General features: G+C 36.9%; 1 protein-coding gene across 1 annotated transcript; it reads right to left on the bottom strand.

Annotated features, from left to right (window-relative positions):
* Positions 1-3,637: 3,637 nt before the first annotated feature.
* On the bottom strand, positions 3,638-23,633 carry meox2b (mesenchyme homeobox 2b). Its single transcript, XM_043217206.1, has 6 exons — positions 23,524-23,633; positions 23,212-23,278; positions 16,078-16,150; positions 10,447-10,952; positions 7,346-7,518; positions 3,638-4,277 (listed from the first exon to the last, which is right to left on the bottom strand). Exons 4-6 carry the CDS (start codon positions 10,937-10,939, stop codon positions 4,056-4,058), a joined length of 888 nt encoding a protein of 295 aa, XP_043073141.1. The 5' UTR covers positions 10,940-10,952; positions 16,078-16,150; positions 23,212-23,278; positions 23,524-23,633; the 3' UTR covers positions 3,638-4,055.
* Between the last annotated feature and the right edge of the window lie 1,320 nt (positions 23,634-24,953).

The following is a 24,953-nucleotide window of genomic DNA, read 5'->3' as shown; positions in this document are numbered from 1 at the left end:
TCCAAAATAATTGGAGTTCTTCTCCAGTCTGTTCTGAGGATTATATTCAGGACTTGCGGTTTTAATGCTCCAGGTGTGAAGTCACATTTTACGCTGTTAGTTTCAGTTCCTGGCCCAGATCGTCTGTAGTAAAAGTGACTGTTGTGCCAATAAATAAGATTCTAAATGGCTAAAACAGCCGTCAGTCATGGTCCCCTGCCAGTTTATTGGAGGGTTTGTGGTTTCCTGCATTTCGTCATCCTGTATCATCCGGCCATACTCTTAAGATTCAGAAGAGTTTCCTGAGCCCTAGCCGAATAGCGAATATGTGATATTACGATTAAACCACATTATTGGATTGCTCTGAACGGCTATTATTAAATCTGTCTCAATGCATAATCCTCATAATTCAAGCAGGTTCAAACGCACGCAGTGCAGTGGAATTAAAGTATGCGAAAGAACACCGAATCCGCAATTTCTAATCGTTTAAAAAGGTTTAAACACAGTAGGATCGTGAGCTTTTACGCGATTTTGATTCAAAGTTGTGTCTAATTACTTAAATAAACATGCGACAGTTGCAGATTTTTCACAGATGGCCTTTTTTTTAATGTGTCCCAGATGCATCACGACCTGGCCTTGACCCAAACAAACTCGGAGCAGGCGTATCCGTAGTCGTTTTACTCTCTAGACATGTCTTTCACTGACGCAGAGAGCTGCAGTCTCTATAAAAATGCCAACGTTTCATTACCTGCCTAACCGTTGCTTTTGTTCCTCGATGAAAGACAAAGAAAAGATCGGGCTGGAAAATAACAACAGTCACGTGGTGAGCGGGGTATATCGTACCTCAGTGAACATCATCCATCAACACCTACAGTTGCGCTGAAAATGACCCTAAATCACTTTTTGGAAGGAGGCTGAGCAGACACTCAGACCCTGTGTGGAAAACTCTTCAGTTGGCTGTGTTGTTCTTGGCATGGCATGGAGAAATGACAACATTACCCTTCCTGCTAAAGGAAAGTCGTTCCCTGTGGGGTCAAGGTAGAAGGTTCATTCAAGATCAAAAAGCAACATTGGTCAGAGGTACTCCAAAACAACTGTTTTATTTTTTGGAGGGAGAATAAAAGCTCCCTCTTGTAATGCGCACGACTGGCCGCAAAATGGCTAGACGCTCAGGAGAACGATATGAAGCTACATGATTAGTTTAATGCGAGGAAGAAATGGGATTATTTATATAAAAGGGTGCCCGAAGGGTTGTGCTTCAATTTCCCAAAAGCAACTATGGTGGCACGTCGTTACAAATAGAGTTAAATGGAATTAACGACCATAGTTAACTATGCTTTGCTTTCTTTTTTTTTGGTCTGTAACAAGAAAAACTAAACTTTCTGGAATTGAAATGGCAGTTCATGTCAAAAAAATCTTCCAAAAGGAAAGTCATTCACATTGGGAACAACATGAGGGCGAGTGCTTGTTTTTAGGTGAACTGACCTTTAAGGTGTTGACCATTTTGTCTTCATTTATCTCTCATGTCGTTTCAAACTGAAAAAAAAAACATTTTGATTTTGATAACCAACCTGTTTTGGTACAATAGCAATGGGAACCGAAACTGAACGTTTTTCTAAATGTCATCTTTTGTGTTCCACAGGGAAAAAAAGTCACGCGGGTTTGGAATGAGAGTGAATAAATATCAAAGGAACAGTTCACCCGAAATCGAAAACTCATTAATTACTCGTGTGTTTTCAAAATGGTATTCACTTCTTCTGCAAAACAAGATATTTAATTTTTTTTTATATGACAAAAGGAATCAGTTGCCATTGTGAGCCTTCATATTAAAAACAGACAGATTTGGAATATTTAAAAAAAAATTTAAACCTGAAAATTCTGTATTTTTTTACTCACCCTCATCTTGTGTCAAACACATCTAACAGAAGACAATGTGAGCTGCATCTGTCAACATTCTACAAAATATCTTCTTTTTGCTCCACAAATGAAAGGAATCATACATTTGGAACGACATAAGGGTGAGTAAATATTCAAAAAACATCAAATCAACAAACTTGTACAAAACGATGCTATGTTAGGAAAGACAAGCGTAAAAAAGCCTTGCTTGTTTACCTGCGTGTGTGTCTGCGCTCAGCTTTGTTTGCGATCTGTGGTGTATTTTTCATACCTAAGTCATGTTTGTCTTGATTTGTGTTTATTTGCTCGTGTTTTTATTGATTTGTCTGTTTGGGGCCGCTTCTGACAGGCCATATTCATCATGCGTTGTTTAGACACGGCTGTGATCAGTGCAGCTGGGTGCTTGGCAGGGTTTGAGGGGTCATAAATATATTTCCCATTCATTTCGTAAAGCCACGAATTGTTTCCCCGAGGGGATCGTTCTTCGTCTCACTTTGATCACAGTATATCATACACAAACATCTAAATCGGACGGCTAATCAAAAACGTCTTCCACAGAGGGAAAATGCATGGCTGGCTTTGACCACAACTGAAAACAAATCCACTTAGCCTGGGTTTTGCCTATGTGTCGAGGGAACGGCAAAGCCACAAATCAAAAGAGTTCAAACTTCTGCAGCTATCGAATCACCAGCTGCTCTCGTATACGAGCGAAGACGTTCGAGAAGTTGGCCGACTCCATTAAGTGCCAGTCCAGAAATTAAAATGCTCACTCACGTGGTCTTCACAGAAACGCCAAACCATAATATTAGCTCTTCAACATGGCTTTCCGTAACATTTACATCGCATAAGCCTCTTCGACCTTTGGTAAGATTTTTTTATTATTTATTTATTTATTTATATTGGGTTTTTTTTTGGAAATTCATTGAGCAGGTTTGGGAAAATAAAGTTGAAACTGAAATACCTAGCATTTGTTTATTTACTGTACAGCATAAAACTAAAACTTGAACAGGAATAAAAAACATAAAAGAAATCATATGCCGTATGTAATGTGGCATTTATAAATTATGAACACTACCAAACCAAAGTTTGGGGTCAGCAAGATTATATTATTTATATATGTATGTGTTTGTATATATATATATATATATATATATATATATATATATATATATATATATATATATATACATACTTTTTCTTTTTAATATTTCATTAAATTGATCACAAAAATGAGAGTAAAGACTTATATAATAATGTTAGAAAAGACACTAAATATTCAGCTTTGCCCTCACATGAATAAATTACGTTTTAAAATATATTAAAATAATAATAAAAATATATATTTAAAATTGTATTAATATATAATAATATTACCGTCTTTACTGCATTTTTGATCAAATAAATGCAACCTTTTGAGCATAACAGCCCTCTCTTAAAACATTAACAAAAATCTTACCAAACCCAATAGTTTTGAAGTGTAGTGTATTGTTTTGACTCCTTCAGGGATCACGGAACATTATTTGCAGTCCTTTGTGGTGCCTTGCAGCACACAAGCCTTCGGGCAAGTGAACGGATTCTTAACATGGTTAGATTTTTATTCTATTTTCCCTTGAAATCAAATGTTTATCAGTATGCCCTGTCATATTCAATCCCCATATTGTGTCTATCCAAGTACCCATATTGTGTAAAAAAAAATAAAATAAGCTGCAATTAACGTTATCCTTTGCTTCTTTACAAACAGACTACGATAATACTTATTCTGTGCGGTCACAGGTTATGTTTTTTTAATTAAAGGTATTTTTTTTTAATCAAAATCTGTATGTAAATACAGTAGCAAACAGTTAGGGCAAAAATGAAAACAGTGCAAAAATCCTCTCAAAGGCACTCATGTGGAATGTTTACAACATTCAGACTTATATTTGTTTACAATGTCAAAATCGGATGAAACGCTTATAGTCTCTTGAAAATTGTGGCCACCTTTGACTATTATTTAGACTGCTCTTCAAAGTCCGTGGCCACCGAGGGCTGAGCTCTGGTTTGCAACCCTGTGAGCATCTGTTTCACAGACCAAAAACAAACCCTACAACCTCAGAACGAAATAACACGACACGTCCCAGGACTAGATGCTAAGTACCGACGTAGCTGATTCCTGAGGAAACCGAGCGGCTGGAGTGCGGACATCATAAATGTGTGTGCTCCGAGCTCTGGTCGCTGTCGTGACTGTCGTCCTCGTTGCTGGGGGAACCCATGGGATGATGCAGTCCCACCATTGGGGAGAACTCGGAAGGCAAGAGAGTTCCTTTCTTTACGTTCACCAGTTCTTTCTCTCGCACTGCGGCTCCCTGCTGACCTCCCTTCACTCGCTTCCACTTCATCCGTCTGTTCTGGAACCACACCTTCACCTGCATCAAGACAAATACTGTTCAAGTACTCATATAAAGTATGGAGGATGAGTACTAATTCAAGTAGGTAGACTCAAAATGGAATTAAAAGAGCATGCCTCATTTTTAATAGTACATTTTATTTCTCAATTATAATTGCCCAAAATTTTCATCACATGCAGTGTTATTTTGGTATCACTTGTATGTATTATATTTGTTGTGGATATTTAAAATTAGATTTTAATTTTAGTACCAAACCTTTTTAGTTCAAAGCAATTCATTTTTTATTAATATTTTTTATAGTTTTTACATTTGTTTTGTTTCATTTAACTTGATTTATTTTTAGCTATTTTAGTAAATACATTTATTTTTATTTATTGTTGTTCATCTTTATTTCAAGCAATCCACACTTTTTAAAGATGTTTAGCTTTTGATAACAACCCTGCCCACAAAATATTATTTAATACAGTTATAAATAAACAATTTCATTGACTTAACCGAAGAACTTAACGAATGCTTTAATTCTATGCATCATTTAATTAAACTGAGGACTCATAATATTAAATACAATTGATATATTTTGAAATTTATTTAAATTTATTTAATATTAAACATCTTAATTTTATTACCTGAAAACTTCGTAATTGACATATTTGTGCTGCTGTATGGCAAAATTTTACAGATTTTAACAGTCACAGTAAAATGTATAATTAGTTAAAGGTAAAGAATTAAGTTATTTAGTTTTTCCTCAGCTGAAAGAGTAATTTTTTATATTTTGCTATAAATCCTCCCAACCCTTTATTAGATCAAATAAATGTTGTATACCATCTATAATAAAAAAAATAATAATAAAAAGGAATAAATAAGTGTCGTTTGCTCATTAGGAGACTCATATTTTGTCCAAGCTATTATACAGTAGTCATTTACGCACTAATGTTTATGGGACTTTATTGGTCTCTTAGCAACACAGGCGTCCAAGATCTGCATCAGGGAAACTCAACGCCACTTTGTGGGAACGTGTGTTAGGGTGTGTGTTATGGCACTTTCCAGAAAGAGTTGTTTTGGCACACAGACCCCCTCTCTAAAACCACCCTCTGTATCAGAACACTATCAGATCGGATGAGCCACAGATTTCAAGAGACTTCTGCCAACACAGCACTCAGATCCCACACGCACAGACCGCGTACGTGAAACACCTCGTTTCGTGCGCTTTGCGGGTCCTTCGTATCTGCGTCGAATCTCTAAAGGAACCGTGGGCTCTTGTGTTTTTCTTCTGGAGCAGATTTCTGGGAAGTTTGGCGGATCAGCGATATGATTGGCTATTTCCACCTGGTCAGTTATGTGCTGATGTGCGAAACTCCTGGTCGCCCGTTGGCCCGCGCTCCAGGTCCTGACTCGACACTTTGCTCTGTATTTGTGTCTCCTCTGGGATGATCGAGCTGCTGCCTAAAACGGGTGGATCGGATCTGGACCGAGTGGCGGCGCCTCACCCCCCCAGCGGGACTATTTCAGGCTGAGGGGGTTATTTTAGGAAGAGCAGCGCAGGTATTTTAGAGAGAGCTCTTAAATGAGTCGGCAGATTTCCTTACATGACAAGAACATTTAGATGAAGTTTGAGAACTTTTGTGCAACTCTTTAGACAAATAGCCGCGGGGCGTACGGAACTGCGCTATCCTATATCACACTTTATATGTGTTCAAATGTGTGTGTGTGTGTGTGCAATAAATAAATACACAGAAAGGGTCGATTTTCAGACTACGTTGTTGAAGATTTGAGATCAACCCACGTCCGCAGATTTATTGGATCTGAGCTGAGAGTCAGCGGATAGGAAGCAATTGTGTGGAGGAGTAGGAAGAGAAAAGGGAATAAAACAAAAATGCAAATCCTAAGTGAGTTGCATATACTTTAAAGGTTCTTTTTAGGTCGAGGCTCATCTGGAATGATCCTAAACTCTGGAATGGCTGTGTGGGATGTGCGGGTCATTCTGACGAAAACACCATAAAAACAGCGTCCACCGTAAATCTACAGTCAACCTTCAAGCACGGTTTAATTTGACATATATTTAAAGAGTAATGTGTAAGACTCGGGGCTAGTTTGTCTCTAGTGAGTAAACTGTGCGTGTAAGAAAAGATATAACAATATGCAAGAAAAAAATGCTAATTATTTCCATAATTATTCAAGCATCGTGACAATGTTCTGCAACGACAGGGCGTGTTTTGCATTCTGTTGGGGTAAGTTGTCACAACGGGGCCTGCAGTTAAACAGCTACTTTTTTCTTTGCAGTTAAGTAAAATAGAAACAAATAAAACAAAAAAAAGAAGTTGAGTAAGTAATAGATATCTTAAAAAATTTGGATAAAACTTTATATTAACAAGCATGCCTATTATTAGCATATCGACTGTTTATTAGTAAGTATAAAGCACATATTAATGTCTTATATCATATTTCAAGTAACCCAATCCTAAACTTAATAACTAACTTAACTATTAATAAACAGCAAATCAGGATTTAGTGATAGTTAATAGTTGGACCTTTAAAACGGTGTGAATAAAATGGTTTAAAAAAGGTCTAAATCACATAGCAACTGATTTTATGATTTTATAGTCACTGTTTTGAAAGGTTTACATCCAGTTAATTAGCAGAGGGGAAAACTGGAGGCCTCTGAATGAATGTACTATTCGATCAAAAGGTGCTCATGCTTCCAGCCTGGACCGTGTCCTGCTCCTGCTATCTCCCCGTCACTTTCCCTCTGTCTCATCTAATAAACGTCATTCAAAAAAAGTTCTTAAAATAAAGAAAAAAAAGAGACAAATAGACCGAAGCCCTCGACACAGAGCCCTGTGTAAAGCACGTCACTCATTTCTAATGCAGAACATATTTCTAGAGAGCTCGTACTTAACTGCACTTCAAGATTTACATCAGCAAATGAGGTCACGTTATTTAATTTGTTGAAAGTTTATCACTTCATGCGACTTAATCGCTTAAGCAATTGCTTTTTTTTTTTTTACCCGTCGAGCGAAGGAATATTTTGAAGTGCCAGTGTTATGTCTGTTGGTAACGCGTGAGAACGGGCTCAGCGCTGCACGTACTTGTCTCTCCGTGAGGTCAAGGTTGACGGCGATTTCGTAACGTCTAAGCCGTGTCAGATAGTTGTGGTGAGCGAATTCTGATTCCAGCTCTCGAATCTGTTCCTTGGTGAACGCTGTGCGCTCCTTCCTAGGTTTACTGCTCACGTCTGACTTATAGCTCCCATCCTGGGAATCTGAAATGAAAAACAGATCACTTTCTAGCCGCTGTAAATGCACAGAAAAAGAAAAAGAGAAGGGGTTGGGGAAAAAAAAGCGAAAGGGTGAAAAAATAAGATGGTGTGATAAACTGCAGGGCTCTGAAATAAAATAAACGAACAAAAATAAAAATGAAAGCGGAACAATTTGGCCTGCCAATCACCCTTTATTATGGCGATATGGCTGTGGTGTTTTTAGCAGGCGGAGAAGGGCCACAGAGCGGAGCACATGCTCTCAAATCTGGCCTGAATCAACAGGGCTTCGTTCACACTCTCCAACAATCAGATCAATTTACTCTTCATTTTCCACACGCGTCTCTTTTTACAGAACACACGAAGGAACATTTCTGATTGGTCCAAAAATGATCAAATTCAGCCCTGAAGCTTGTTGGGCAGTACATATTTAGCTATAGTGACAAATGTAATGTTGGGGTGACGTGTGTGTGTGTATTACTGAAAAATAATCTGCAGAAATATTGGGCATATAATAGTCTGATTCTGTCGTTTATTCATTTATTTTTAAAAGAAACGTTTAGGCTACTTTGTTACTGCCTGAAGAGTTTCTTAAAAGTGACAGCGAATAGATTATCACGAGCAAAGAATGATTTGTTTGTAACTGGATAAAGAAATTGTTAAAAAGCACTTTATTTGGATGCCTGTAAATTAACAGATTTTATTAAAATCTAAAATATTATTTAATGTCACTAAATCAACCTAAATGCATTGTTTTTTTAGCAAAACTTAACTCAAGGGATTGAACAGCCTTCGCATTATTACACCATACCTTACGATTTTAGATACATTTTAACTTTTAATATTTATAAACTACTGTAGTTTAGTTTAGTTTGAATTTCATGTACAGCCTTTTGTTCTTTTCTCTGGCAAGTGTCAAAATGTTTACTTTTATAATGTGAAATATTGAAAACGAACAGTGTAAACACTTAAACAGTGTAATGCAAAACAATCGGTTGAAATGCAATTAATAGACAGAGAGACTTTGAAACGACTCATTACAAAAAAAAAAACTTTAAAAGGAAAATATGTTTCAAATGAATATCTTTTGCCTAGCCATTCAGGGACGGGTGTGATTTAGACGTCGAATTTTTGGCTCCTTTGAAACCGGCATAAAAATACAACTGCCCTAGAAATCCGAGGTTTTACTGAACACAAGATTATGAGCTTTGATACTCATATTTCATATCCAACATCGCTTTTCGGAATAATCTATAATCTGTTCAGCCTATCGCTGCAACATCTTGATATGTGACACGGCTCTAAATAAAAACCACACTGGCTTTGATAACTGCCAAGACTGGAGGAAATTGGATTTGGTATAAAGGCACAGCAAGTGCCAACAGAAGCCTTCTGGAAATTTCTACCATCGCTGGGCTTGTCCATCAGTATGCCATCATGCCATAAATTATAGGCACCTGGATGAAAAGCTATAGCATTTAGACCCCCTTCATGGCATGACCAAACAGACAAAAAACTAAATCCTAGCTGTACAGTATATGCCGGGCTAATTCAGTTCCTCTACTCTAAAAAGTGGAAAAAACTAAATCGGCTGAAGCTAAAACAGCAGTGACTTTTTTCCTCCAGAAATTCGCTCTGTTCACATTTCCAATTTGTACGGCAAGACTCGTGCAAAACAAGCTAAGAGCCGCTTTTTCTTAAAGACTGCATGTCAATGTCAAACCACTTAGATCACCAGGTGTGACATTTTCTATTGTTCTTGCATTTTAAGGGTCACGTTTTATATAAAAGCTGTCCAGCTGCAGGTCTAACTGTTTTCCCCAGCCGTAAACGGTGCGTATGTGTTTGGGGTATCAAAAGCGCAGCTGCGGGCAGTGTGAGCGTTTAACGGCAGCTTTCACCTGTGGTCTATTAAAGACCTGAGGGTAAATGCCAGAGTGACTTACACCTCTGAGGCTGATGAGAGAAAGAAACAGGGCAGCCCCACGGCTCCAGGACGGTTTTTTTGTGCAAAACCTTACATATGAGGAAGCATTCTCTCTTAAAACTAAGAAATATCAAGCAGCTTTTGACCATATTCCTAAGAATTGCTCAGTTTGAATTATTTGCAAAGTTTGCATGCTCTTAGACGGATTAGGGAGGTTTGTGTGTGCGTGCATCTAATTTCAACGTCAGAGGTGTAAAAATTAATCACACTTTTCTGCTATGTAACAAATTATAAACAAATGTCAAGTAGCATGAGAAATTGTATTTTCTAGCAAACTTTGAACAATAATTTTTTTTACAGTGCAGTACAAAAATCCATTTAATACATATATAGTGTTTTTTGTTTAAAAATATCTTGATATGGACTAACGTACAAATAAAAATATCTTAAATGTTATTTGAAATTTACATTTTAAAATAAAGTTCTTTCATTCTCTGATAGCTCTTTGTCTCTGATCATTCTTTTAAATAAATCACTTCATGCATTTAAGTCAAAATAATGGTACATTATTCTTTGAATTCGTACTGAACATCGCAAAGTAAACTATTGAAATAAAACTAAGCTGTTTTCTAAACAAAACATATAGTTTTGTGCATGGATGAATTTCACCTCAATATTTATTAAAACATAGTTTCAAAATCAAATTCCCAATCTAGTCCAGATTGCAGAAAATAGACAATACCAACATTAATGTTAATGTTAACGTAAAAATTAAGACAGAAATTGAATGATGTAATAATGAATAAACTAAAAGACTTTTTTTTTTTTTACTATTCTGAATAAATCTGATGTGTAACAAAAGAGACAATGTTCCGAGTAACGGAAAGCACATGAATTATTCATACTTGAATAATCATAATAATCAAACAAAAATCAAGTGAAAAAAAAATGAATTCACAATGCCTTTTCTATTGAACGCAAATGAACACGCAATAAGTGCTGCGTACCTGAACTGTCACTCTTCCCTTTGCTACTCCTCCGCTCCGGCTCAACAGGTGACATGGTCTGTCTCCCGTACTCCCCGGACACGCAGGACGCCCCCCCGGAAGGGTCACTTCCAGAGAGTGCTGGGTTACCCGCGCACAGGCCCTGGGAGCCCGCTCCTCCTGTGCCGCACAGCTCTGGAGCAGCGGAGTCCGGGTGAGGCAGGCAGAGGCCGTGGCGCTCCCCGTCCATCGAGGGCATCTGCGGGACGTGCCAGGAGGGCTGATGCTGAGAGAGGTGCGGATGCTGCGGAGCGGGGTGAACTCTGTGATGGGGCCCCCCGAAACCGCCCTCCTCCCCCCCGTAGCTGCAGGGCGGCGAGGGTCCCGGGAGGTCGGGGTAGGAGACGTGATCGGAGCGGCCGTGCAGGGCCAGGGAGGACTGGGCGAACGCCGGGTGCAGAGCCTGGGACGGGGCATGCGGGCTCCGAAGGCATCCGAACAGAGAGTGATCCATGTCTCCAAAATAACTCCGTGAGCGTAACAAAAAAAAAAGATAATAAAAATCACCACGCACCCGTAGTCACCGTCGTCCAGGCGAAAGGAAGAGGGAGCGGGCAGCGATGAAAGGCAAGGCCTCCGGTAATCCTGAGCATGCAGCCCCGTTGCCAGGCCCGAAAAGAGGGTAAACACACACAGCCTGCAAGAGGAAGCTCGGGTGACAGACGGGAGAGAGAGAGAGAAAGAGAGGGAAAGACTGAGCCGTCTGGGCCCGACTGGGTACAGCGCTTCTGGAGAAGTGAAGCCGGAGCGAGGGAACGAGGGAGGGGGGGTTGAAGCGAGGTGCTGGAGGAATGGATGTTATATATAGGGCGTAACATGAGAGGGAGGTTGGGTCGCAGGCTCCTCGCTACTGACCACATGCATACGATCTTCCTCCAGAACGGCAAGGTACAATCAATCTGAGGCCAGCCAAGTAGTTCCGGGCTCGCGAAAACTGGGGTACGATATTTTGGAACCCGGGCTATCCGATCCCACAGAGGCTTTTTCTAAGAAATGAGTTGCAAAAAAGTGAGCGTCTCGGAAGTGGGACGGGGGCGAGGGGTTTTGGGGGGCTATTTGGTGTCCCTTTATCTGCACTTTTTTTTTTCAGGCTGTGAATAGGATCGTTTTCCAATAAAATAAATGCAAAAAATGATGTTTTTGATAGGCTTCACTACAGGAGGCACATTAAGTTCGCAGTGCTAAAAATGGCTATTAATAATCTGTTAAAAGCACAATCGTATCATTTTTTAATTTAACTCATTAACATGACTAATCAAATTCGATACTGACAGTTTGTCAGTAATATTTCAGAAATACGTAACTTATCCCAACGGCAAGATGAACTTGCTGTTTTAGACACGAAACGAGAAGCAGATTTCTATAAATCTCTCTAGCAATAGATACGCTGGAGTGTTGCTGGTCACTCGCATTAAAAATATCCTTGAGAACACAGATGCTGTTCATTCTCATGTGCATTTCTCAGATGGAAAACCATAATTCTCTCCATGAAACTGAAGCGTTTTTGCCCGTCTCAAACGTGTTTGGTTTTGAGGCATGAAAACTCATTTAATGACCTAAGCGGACAGTACAGGAAACGTACATATAGTTACTGAAAACAAAAACTATTTTATTGACTTTTATTCCGTTTGAATGCTGCAAAAAATCCGAACAATCAAATGAGTGTTATTGGTCGGAGGAGCAATTTTTTTTTTTTTTTTTTTTTCACCGTTTCATTTGACTTTATAGATTTCAACCACAGTGAATTAACAACTCACAGCAATGCAGAGATCATAAAGCATCAGATTTTTTATGTGGTGGAAACTTGCTGAAGAAAGTGTCGCTCGTGAAGGCGCTGTAATTACAAAAATGCTGGCAAAAATGGTTTAATCTCCTTTCAATGCCTAATAAAGCTATTAAAATACAGTCTTGTGGCTAGTTCGTTGTTTATCATTTCAGAATCATTTTTTTGTGTCCGCGATTACTTAGCTGTACATTTAATTAAAAATAAAAGCCGTTGGAATTTTTTTTGGACCAAAATAATTCTTTTATCCCAGTTTTATTGAATCCCGAACTGGCTTGGACTGGTAATTGAACACTTTTATGATCGGTGTAGCTCAGCTGGTGTAAAAATATAATAATAATAAATCAAATAAAAAGTAGCTGTAGGCTTTCCACCCAGCAGTATTAACTTGAAAGGGAACGGTACTTTAAAAAACACAGACATTAGCAGTTCTGTTTTCAACCCCAGCTTCGCGATTTCTTTATCTGACTGAGGCGAAGCGAGCGCACACACGATCCTGAACCCAGAAAGGAAATTAGGTTCATTTCGAGGGGAAATGACTTTAGCAGACCACCAAAAATCCGATGTGGGTGTTGCTGCTCGGCTCAGAGCGACTGCTAAGTCCAGTGGTCCTGTATTAAGCTTCAAAAGAAAATATAGTGTTTATTTAACAAATTAGGCCAATTAGTCGTTATGTAAAGTAATCTCCGAGAATGGCCCCCGGGTGCGTATTAATGTTCATATGGTTTGGGTTTTGAGCCATGTCACTGCCCCCAGGCCTCCGAGCGGTTACGTGAGTCTGCTGTCTCTCGTTCCTCGCTCTCTCCTTCCCTGCGGATCCGAGGCCTAAGCCTCCATAATAGCCGACTGCTAATTTGACAGCTCCCGGGGAAGAGAGGGATTTTCTGCAGGTGACTCCTCTCACCTGGTGGCCAATTGTTGAATGTGCGCGTGACACGAGGCGGAGCTCGTCTGACAGGCTAATGCTTATTAGGTTTTGGAGAGGCCTCTCCGGCCTGTCGGAGTCAATCAGACGTGTGCGAGAGGAAACCCAGACAGATGATTGTTAAAATAGAGCGCCGATGCTCTCCGGGATTTTATTTGTGTTGTTTTGGAAGCTAATTGGGAGTTTGAGTGAACATATACGAAACGTGCAGTGATTTAGTGTCGCGTATTTTGTGAAGTTATTTGTAGGTTGCATCAGTTTGTCATTCTATACGTTGTAATTTTCGTGTCACTCTGCTCGGTTCGTTTTAAAACGCTTTTTATTTTTAAAAGGCCCCGTGACGTTCATTAGCTGAGTGGAAAAGGAGCTCGGAGACGAAACCACTAACTCTGGTATCTGTTAATGCCAGACCTCAGACAGGCATTTCCAATAGGATACACTAAGCGGCTTTAGCGTATGTGTAATGTGCGCTGCTTTGTAATGAGAGGATGAAAGGAGTCGAAGGAGGAGGAAGTGATGCGTTTCATATTAACGCACAAAGACTGAGGAAATATAGAGGCTTCAGAAATCCATGCTACGCTCGACTCACTTCATAAGAACTATACTGCTATTAAAAAAGAGCGCCGTCATCTGATCCGGCAAAATCCATTCTTCAACACTCTGATGTTCTTTCTAGTTATTACTTATTCAACCTCCCATTGTTTGTGTGTATGACAATAATTTAATATCTAAAATAAATACTATTAGATGAAAAGATTATTCCGATGGATGTAAAATGGAAAGGCTGTTTTGCGAAAGAGAAAAAAACCTTGAAATATTCACAAGTATCAAATACGTTTTGCAACTGAAAATAGTTTTTAAATTCATTTAAATTGTTCATTTAAATGAACATAAAACACTGTAACACTTCAGAGTAGGGAACAATCATTCACTATGATTTTGCCGTCGATACATTCCTAATGCTGCTTATTAATATCTAGTAAGCTAGTTAAATTTAAGAATAAGAATAAGGCATTAATATGTCCTTAATTTGTTCTAATGGCTAATATTCTAATAATATGCATGTACATTAAACATTTTTAATGTTATAAGGTATTTCATATATATATATATATATATATATATATATATATATATATATATATATATATATAAATATTTTTTAATATTGAAAATTACTACTTTTACATGTACAAATATACAAATATTTAAGATACTTATATGTACATATAGAAAAATATCAAGATCAAGATTTACTACTTTTGGGCAAGATTTATTTTCTGACATTTATGTTATGTAACCTTTAATATTTTCATTGCTATCTATTCTTTTATTTTCACATAATATATATATTTCAAGTTAAATTAGTTGGGAAAAATCAGTTGAAAATAGTCGTAAAACAATTTTTTGAAAGTTTAATAGGGTATCTTAAAAAATTTGAAACACTAATAAAAAAACACCATTTAAATGGAAAAAACAAATGTTGCCATTACTTGTTTATTACATCAATTGCTTTACACTGTACCATCCTATAGTCCCACCAACCCATTTATTAAATTATTTATTAAATCAGTTTTGATTTACCATTTAGTTACCGAACCTGTTACAACAGATTTGAAATTAAAATTAAACATAACCAAAACGTTGTTCTGTGTTTTAAAGAGCCTGAAACGCACATCCTGAGGCAGACTGTCTGAGTCAATGGATCTGTGCTCATGACACGAGCTGAGACTAATGCGTTCCTTGCAGAGACTACACTTCTGCGATGCCTTTTAAAACTGAATTTGTTTCTGGTGGCTGCAGAGAAGGAATACTGGCATATGTTAGCAAGTGAAAATTTAAAAAATGAACTCTGGCTATTCCAGCTTTGCTCTCTACCTCTAGTGCGACATGTTGTTCTAATATTAGAAATAATTCTGAAAAGTGAAGCTGACATCTTATGATTTAATGGCTTCCCTTCTCCTATTAAATTCTTCATTCAATGGCCCAGATCCTAAACTTTACTTTGCCTATGGGTTTTTGTATCACTATAATTTTTTTTTTTCTTTTTCATCTTCAAACTTTTTAGTCACAGAACTGACTTTAATGATTTTCATACATATGACTTTAACAGGCGCGATCTCTGAATTTTCCTTGCTGGGATTCTGCTGCCACGGCATCAATCTCAATTCAAGGTTATGTGCCTTGATCATTCTTGTTCATTACTAAAATCCAGCCACCAGGACTCACATAGCAAACCACGGAGGACACATTACCTCACTGCTCTTCTAGGGGGAGTTTTCCTTACAGATTTACTTAGGATTTGCTTGTTAAAAATACTGCTACCTGTGAAGGACAATCAATGTCACGCTGCTGATTATTAAGCCCGGGGCTGTTATGAATATTTCGTTATAATTTGACATTCACTGTAAAAATGAAAAAATGTTTGAAAGCACATTTTTTAGCTCCCTCAGCCAGTCTGGCAATCTCTAGGCGCCCTTTAAAGGTGCCACAAATAAAAAACTTCAATACATACACTATGCAGTTGGTAAAACTATTTCCGTGCTTACTAGGTTTGCATTTATTAAATTAAAAACTCAGCAAAAACTTAAATATAGTGATCTATTATTACTATGTTTATTATTTCCAATAACTGCTATTCAATAGTTATCTATTTGAATATATTTTAATATGTCATTTATTCCTGTTACTGTAAAGCTGAATTTTCAGCATCATTTTCAGTATGGAAGGTTTCCAGAACTGCTTGATTTAAACTCTCAACTGCATCTTATAATGTTAAAATTTTGAGAAATTATTAATTTTCCATTTTGAGTTTATATTTCAAATTCTAAGAAAAACGCACTGCTGTCAAAATAAAAATTGTCAAATAAAAAGTCTCAGTTACCTTTTTGCTGCACTGCATAAACGAGCTCGTGTGCTTCAGTTTCACACGTTCCCTCAGAAATCATTCAACTCATCTGCTCGAAAGGTCAAATAAAAAAACAAAAAGATCAATGATTAATATATACGTTTATGTTTCAAGAGCCATAAATGTTTCCTTTATGATAGGGTCACTGAAGCAAAAAAAAAAAAATGACCGGAAGCCGAAAAGCTGCCTCGAGCATCTTTTGCGTTTTTACTGTGCGAACCACTAACGGGGGGAAACACTTTGGTTGTTAGGCCTTTTCGCGGTCTCCGAAAATCCTTCAGCCTAGAACAAATCTCAAGTCCAACTGTTATTTATAAATATTTAACAAAAACAAAGCGTGTTTAAATGTTTGAAACCGGAACGAAACGTCCTCCGTGGAAATCACTAATCTATTTGACACGCCGACGAAGCGAGCGTCCATCTCTAGTGAAAGAAACCTAGCAGAAGATACGACAGATGCTTTCCTCATCCAGCAACAAGTGTTTACATGTTAAAGTTTAGAAAATCATGCCTTTTCAAACAGGGTACCAACGCAGGCTAAACTCTTCATTCGTCCAGCTAATGACTGGCTTGCGTTTTTTTGTTTTTTTTTACCACATGTTCTGTAATCAGGCCGTAATTGACTATTTTAGCCCTCTGAGCGCTAATTCTGTTGGAAGATTAAGTGTAAACATTATTTGCGGCTGGCACCATCCTGCTGCAGTGATGCTGGGGCCTCTAAATATGTGAGCTCTTAACAGAAAGCCACAATCACATTGCTCTGAATACACCATTTTCTTTGCTAATGAGCCGTGTCACGCCGCCATGCCATGTTTACGTGGAAAAGGGTTCACCTCTTGTGGTCTCTGATTAATCTGGAAGAAAAAAAAAAAGAAGAGGAAAGAGCAAACCGCAAGTGTAACACACGCTCCGTCTCTGTCTTTTTTATACTGTATACAAACAGTCTCTATCTGCCAATGCCTCTCTGTACACTTTGTAAGAATCTTTCAACGTATATACAATCGGTTACAGAAACAAACACGTGTACGTACACAGGATAAAGCTAGATTAACCTGATGATGTGTTTACATCACGTAAATCTGAATAATTGAATAGGAGAAAATCGACATAATGTTACCTATAACACGTGTGTTTTTAATGCTTGCTATGTTTTTGAGGATGTCACACACAGCGTTGTTGATTTGCCTGTAAATAAATCACTGTGTTAGAAATTAATTAAAAAAATCTATGAAAATTCATTGAGAAAGTTTCATAAAACTAGCTTTAGTGAATCCTTACATACAGATGCATATTTAGATAATGTCTGCACCCCTCCGCAATCAGAACGCCTCAGACTTGATCATTTGTTTTATATATTTTGTACATTGTAGATGTTTGTTTGCATATATTACATAATATGTTGTTTAAACATTTATTATTTATATACACTGTAAGTACGAACACATACAATGTATATAGTTTTCAAAGGATTTGCATTCATATTTATATAATTTATATTATATATAAATACATTTAATATAGAAACAGAACACATTTTTCTTAATTATACACATGCATGTCTGTATATATGGATATATACATAATAAACATAGTATACATGCATACATATATATATATATATATATATATATATATATATATATATATATATATATATATATATATATATATATATATATATATATATATATATATATATATATATACATATCCCAAGCATCTAAATGGAAAATACAGAAATTGTAATCCAGAAAATAAAATCTCAATGATTCAGAAACCCCTCGCTGGCCCCTCCATGTCAGAACATGTTTTTCATGCAGAGACTGAGGGCTAGATTTTATTACACGTTTAATGAGACATTTGATTCATGTGCAGTGAGGGAAGTACAGTTGTCTTGAGCCCTTCTGTCTCAAATATTCCAAAAAATATGTTTATAATTACGAATAAGGTTTCCTTTAATATTATAATCCAAAACATCGTAAATGTTCTGAATTGCTTGAGCTCTAGAATTGCGCCCAGACTGCCGCTCTAGGATGCAGAGCACCACCAAAGCCATTCATTTTCCCAGGCTGCAAGTATTAAATTCATGAATGACATGATGCTTTAATGATCCGGTGAGCCTCAACCGACACAGCAACCGATCGAAAACACAACACAACAAACTGTTTTGTCACTGATAATGTGTGAGGAGAGCAACGACAAGGCAATGTAATTTCCCCATAATCAAGTCCATGTCTACAAATAGATGCCTAAATGCATCAGGTTTATGCGACCACAATTCCCCGTGCTTTTTATTCTCGGGTTAAATCCAAAGCATGGCTTTGTAAGTTTGCTTAGTGGCAGGCTTTCCAGTTAAGGATTTGACACTCGGGGCTGCATTTGTTGCGCAGTAACTTTGTAAACTGTTAAAGGCAGAACAAACATATAATTTGTTGAGCAAGCATATACAATTTGCACCGAATTTCATTCCATAGAGATATAATTAAAGCCATAAGGGATGTGACGAAAGCTGTAGAATTTAGGTTTAGTCTAACAACCGATACTGCTTTGCACGTTTTTTTTTGTTTGTTTTGTCACAGCTGGCGCGAATATCAGAACAAACCAACTTTTGGCCCCATGATGCATCTGTAGTTCAGCCTTGCTCCTCCATCCCACAATCCCTCTTTCCATGGATGGAAACAAATTTACAGAGTTTTGATTAATAAAGTGTCATTTTTATGCAATTAAAGAATATCATGTTACGACTTCAAAGCATATTCATATGTTGGGAGATCTGAAACTGATTTCTCTTTGAAACTGCGATGAAATGCACGTAAAAACGGTGTTGCACAAAAAGTGCACAGAGGTTCGTGTTTTCATGAGACCAGGTTGGCATATACGCTAGATGTTATTATTAAAAAAAAAGAAACATTCCATTATAAAAATGTAACGCTAAACCTAATCTAAGACTATTTATCAGGAAGCTTAAGTACTGATCTGAACCTGTGCAAAAGCAGAGAGCTGAGAGACTGTAACGCTAAACTGAAACCAGAGATCAGTTTCTCTGAGAGTCATCATGCAAGCTAGCGAACGTGCCAAACAAGTAACATAAACAAACCGGTAATTTATCTGGCTAGCAAATTAACTCGCACAAATACAATAATGTCAAAGCATTTCTCTATAGGAGATTTATGCAAAAGCGTATTGTAAATGACAACTAAAAAAGTTTTAGGCAGCGAGGTAAGAAGTTATTTCAAGGTGAAACAACTATTGTGTTTTACAGTTTGTAAGCAACAGTTTGAACAATTCCTCCGTATACAGACTGTTCTGGATGTTTGGTCAAGGTGGATGCAGCAGACTGGAATATCTGTATCCTCTGATCGGTTGTGACTGCAGACCTCAAACACGAGCATCTGCACAAAAAGGAGGTGTGTTTGCAGGGAAAAGAAACCAGTTTGCATATATGGTTTGCAGATAGTCAACGATTTAGACTGATAAATACTCTTTGATGTAAAGAGGCAAAAGAGTTGAATTTTGCCCTATGACAGTTTACACTAGCCCTGAAAAAATGGTTTTCAATACATTAAAAAAAACGTATTTGCTCACCAGGGTTTCATTTATTTATGTATTAAAACGGTAAAATAGTAATATGAGACGGTTTAACCATTTAAAATTGCTGTTTTGGATTTAAGTATTTTAAAATCGAATTTATAGTGATGTCAAACGGATATCAGCATAAATACTCCAGTGTTCAGTGATTCTAATATGCTGATTTGCTAAAACGCTCTATTATTACTGAAAGTCAATTATTAATAATGACTTGATATTATTACAAATGCTGAATGCACTTTTTTACTGTTTAAATATTTAGTGTCAACTGTGATAGTGTGTTTAGGATTCTTCAATGAACAAAAAGTACATTTAAACTGCCTTTTTTAAATAGATTTTTTTCTGTAATATTATCAATACTGTCGCTTTTGATCAATCTCATAAATTCATACCCTAGTTACCATAACAACATTATTTTCGACATGGATAACAATAAAAAATGTTTCTTGAACAGCAAATCAGTGTACTAGAATGATTTCGTTTTTAAAAAAAACTATTATTTCATACGGCCACCAGTATAAATGCATGCTACTCATATTCAGAGCGTTTGGTTTAGGGCAGACATGTTACGGTAGACCTTTTTTCCTGTGGCACGATCAGAATAGATTCACACATATAGACACACACACACACACACTGACACACTCCTTCTTTCCGCCTACATGTCCTTAAATTTCTCCACAGCTTTCTCTCTTGGCTCCTCTCTCTCTTTCTCTCTGTCTATTTCTCACTTTTCATGCTGTGGTAAATCTGGGAGACCTTAGGCCTACTAGAAGCTTACTTATGTCCCTCAACGGGCCTCTTTACCCAGTCTGTAATTAGACCTGGCCATACACACACACACACACACACACACACACACAAAGTGAAGCCAAATTCATATATCCAAATGTACCTCAAACCAGGATATGACATCAGAGTTGGTTAGAAAAAAATACCTCAAGCAAGCAAAGCAATAGACTGGCATTTCTGTGATGTAGACAATAGCTAATTTTGTGAATGTAGATTTATTGCACACTTCCTATCCCAGCCGTGTGTGGTGGAGCGCACAGCCTTGACCAGTTGCCCACCGGTACCGCAAGGTCAGCCTGCCATCAGTTAAGACATCCATTACTGATACAGGATCATAATCTAGAAGCTTGGTCAAGGTCTTGTGGGTATAATTAGAGTGTGATTCATTGAGAACTGGGTTAGAATGGTGGACACGGACAGCTGAAAACCAAGAAATAAAGGTGTTTTACAGCAGATCTATCTGAAGTGTATCATCCTGTGGCAGTGGAATCAGTTCCACTTTATATTAGGTGGCCTTAACCGCTATGTACTTACATTTAAATTAATCATTCGGTGCGATGCACTTATTGCGTACAACATTGTACTTATGTTTTTAAAAATACCTGTATCTGTAATTAATTTATGTACAGATATGTATAATTACACCGTTGATCCATCCCTTACCCGTATCCCACCTTAATAGCAGTAAAAGTGTTTCTCAATATGAACACAGTAAGTGCATCGCACTTCTATTTTGATGTGAGTAGTTAAGGCCCTGGAATCTTTTAGAAACACTGTAGTCTGTTCTTGGAATGCCATTCATATCATGAGTTGCATCGATTCGTATATGATGCTGTGTATTTGCAGTATATTCTTGTTAAGTGACCTGCGTTGCTGTTTTGGTCCATTTTGTCTCACGCTCCTTTTTAACGAAGTCTAACAAAATAAAACATACCACTTTAATATCTGTCAGCAAAATTTAATAAAAAAAAAAAAAACATTAAATAAAATACAGAAAAATGCAGAAAAACTGCATATCATTAAATATTATTGCAATTTCTAATATTGCTTCCTATTCATTTCTGTGAGACAGCACTGAATTTTCCATTCACATGATTCTTCAGAAATCATTTTAATATGCTGATGTATCAATAGGGTTGAAATGTTGTGCTGATTTATTTGTATTTATTTATTTGGAAAACGTGATACGTTTTCTTTGATTATATAAAATACAAACTTTAATTATTGAATGATTTTTAATTATTTAAAATAGATATTTCCTAACAATAAGTCTTTATTATCACCTTTTTAATCCATTTAACACACCCTTGCTGAATACAAGCATTCACTGTTTATAAAAAAAAAGAAAAAAGAAAGAAATAACATACTGACTCTAATGTTTTTTAAATAGCGAAATGTATATTTTGAATAAACACTAATCTTTTTTTCCTTTATATTTATTAAAGAAGCCTGAAAAAGTATCACAAGTCCCCAAAAAAATATTAAACAGCACACCTGTTGATTATAAATGATCATATTGGAATGATTTCTGATAATCACTTGATATATTTTAATGTAAGATTAAAAATGGCAAACTGTCATTTTAAACTGCTCACTGAAGTTTTAATATATATGTCTAATACATACAGCCTTGATGAGCAAAAGAAACTTGGAATATCTTACTGATACCATGTGTATAATACATTTAAATTATGACATTTTAGGTTTACATTTTCTCAGTTAACGCCAAAGCAAATGTAGTCCATTACTAATCTGCTCTGTTTAACATAAATTAAGTTTTCTAATTCAATTGTTATTTTTTTATTCATTTCAATGTGATACTTCATATTCATTATGAAATGACAACATGAACCACACCATTTAATCACTCACAGTTTCATACAATATGCGTATTCGATGAATAAATGTGAATTAGGATCGTGAACGCCGAGCTGGGAGAACATTGAGTATGTTTAGTTTGCCATCTGCTGTTTAAATAAAGCACTGCTCAAGGCTGACATACATTGCAATGACTAAATATCACGCCAGGTGTCACCCTTATGATACGGCCCGAATCATTTGGCTCACGAATGAGGAATTGAATTGAAAACAGAATAGTTAAATTGCAGAAAAGGAAAAAACCCCACACGGGACAGCTGTGTCTTCATGGGCTTGAATCAGGCTTGAACCGTATCACCGGGTAGAGAACCCAAAAACTGTGCTCACGTGAAAGAAAAGTACTTACAGGAATATTTACTTCAGTAAAAGTCACTGTGGGATGGAAAAACTAGTCTAAAGTGGATATTTTTCACACACACACACACACACACACACACACACACACACACACACACACACACACACACACACACACAGTGCCATTCAAAACATTTTAAACGTGTCTTTGTTAAATGTAATTTATTTCATTGAGGCTAATCAGAATTTGTATCAGCCTTTACCTCAGTCTTCAGTATCCTTCACTACTCCCTCCAATGTGTTGATTTATTATCAATGCTGTTCTTTTTAGCTTTCTATTCATAAAAGAATCCTGAACCAAATGTCACAGGTTCCAAAACTGTTTCCAACACTGCAATAAATCATTTCTAAAGGATGCTATGCCTCTGAAAACCGGAGTAACGGCTGATAAAAATTTGCGTGACTGGGTTAAATTATATTTTGAAGAATATATTAACAATGCCCTATAGGCTATATGTAGGCCTATATAACCTCTGACAAAGAGTGAAAACTCACCTGGCCGCTACTGAACATCTGAACACAACGAAACAAATGCACATTTGCTGATCTTCTTCCGTCTGTTCTGCAAAAAGCAAACACATATATCTCTGTGAGCGTGAATATTAATGGTGTCTGACTTTTTGCAAAGGCATGCCTAAGAACAGGTCGCGCGCCGCCGCGCAGAACGCGGGTTTGGTCGGTGTTCATTTTTAATACTTTGCGACAGTTCATTTAATGTATACATTAAACACTGTATTTCATGTATAACGTACAACAAACTGGCAATGTCACAGTGGCGTCGTGTAATCCAACGTAGCCCGTGTATACCTGCGAAACAGAGGACAGCACGCGCGGTGTTCATCTAAGGTCTTTCGTAGTTAGCGAACAATAATAGCGTTTGAAGATTTGACTCGCTCACAAACCGCTTCAGACGGCTGAAGGGAATCATTCAAACTGATTCATGAACCAGTTCACTGGCTTGCCAACTGGTTTGATCAACAGGATTGATTCGAAAGTATGAATCATTCGCGAATCTCCCAGACGCGCGTTTAGAAAAAAATGGAAGCATTTTGAACTAATTTTGCATTAAGATGAAGTCACGGGTGGAGCTTTGCCCAGAGTAACGATTTTCACTAAAAAATTACCACTTTTTTTTTAAAGTACCAACTCCAACGATATTAGTTGTCCAACAAATTTATAAATGCAAAAGTAAATGTAACGAAGTACATGTAACTCGTTACTGCCCACCTTTTTTTTTTTTTTTTTTAAAACTAATGAGAGTTTCAGTTCTTACTATTGCAGTTTACTACCTTAATGCGCCGCACATTGTGGCAAACGAATTTTGATTTTCTAGAACTTCTGATGTTCATTAAATAATTGAAACCCAATCATGGCTAATATATTTTGGTCAATAAGCAGACAAAATAATAATATAATAAATAAATAAATAAATAAATAAAATAACATAAAACAAAATAAAATACATTTTCCTTTATGTGCAGCACATTAAGGAACTGTAATAAAATAAAATAAAAATAAATTATATAAAAATAAAATATATTAAAATAGAAAATAACGAGTAACCATATCCTGTTTTTTTTTTTTTTTATTTATTTAAAATTTGTAAAATGAATGATAATGTAAAACAATACTAAAATAAACACCTTTTCTGGTTCGGTGTTGATGAAGGGGTGCTTGATCTTTGCCGATGGGACTGTGAGGAAACGCTGCACTAATGGATGGCTCTATTCATTTATCATCATTTGTTTAGATTATTAGATAAACCCACACCAAACTGTTCCAGAGAATTTAAATAGCCCTGGTATACAACACTAAAATGACTGCAGAAACACCCAGTGTGCTCACCTGTTATTGCTCGCGCTTGTGAAATTATTCTAAATGTTTGTGCAAAATGGTCCTCAGTTGCTAGGAGACATGTATACCTAATTACATTAATTACATAGCAACGAACAATCTTTCCACAGTTCTGCTTTGATATGACTGATGGTACATATGAACATATCAGCACGGCATAGAAATATCAGACATATTATTTGTATGCCAATTACTGTTGGCTTCTATTTATGTTCACATTTCAAACAAATGGGAAACTTTATATACTTTTTATCCATCTCTAACCTATCAAACCAATGGAAAACTCCCCAGGGGGCTAGGTACTATCTAGTACAATACAGTGATAGCACCACTATGGATTAAATAGTGATATTTAATGGTGCAGTTAGGGCTGCACAACATGT

Source organism: Puntigrus tetrazona, chromosome 19, assembly GCF_018831695.1.
Source record: "Puntigrus tetrazona isolate hp1 chromosome 19, ASM1883169v1, whole genome shotgun sequence".
Taxonomy (NCBI): domain Eukaryota; kingdom Metazoa; phylum Chordata; class Actinopteri; order Cypriniformes; family Cyprinidae; genus Puntigrus; species Puntigrus tetrazona.
The sequence above is the reverse complement of the archived record's forward strand: the minus strand, read 5'-3'. Positions and strand labels throughout refer to the sequence as shown.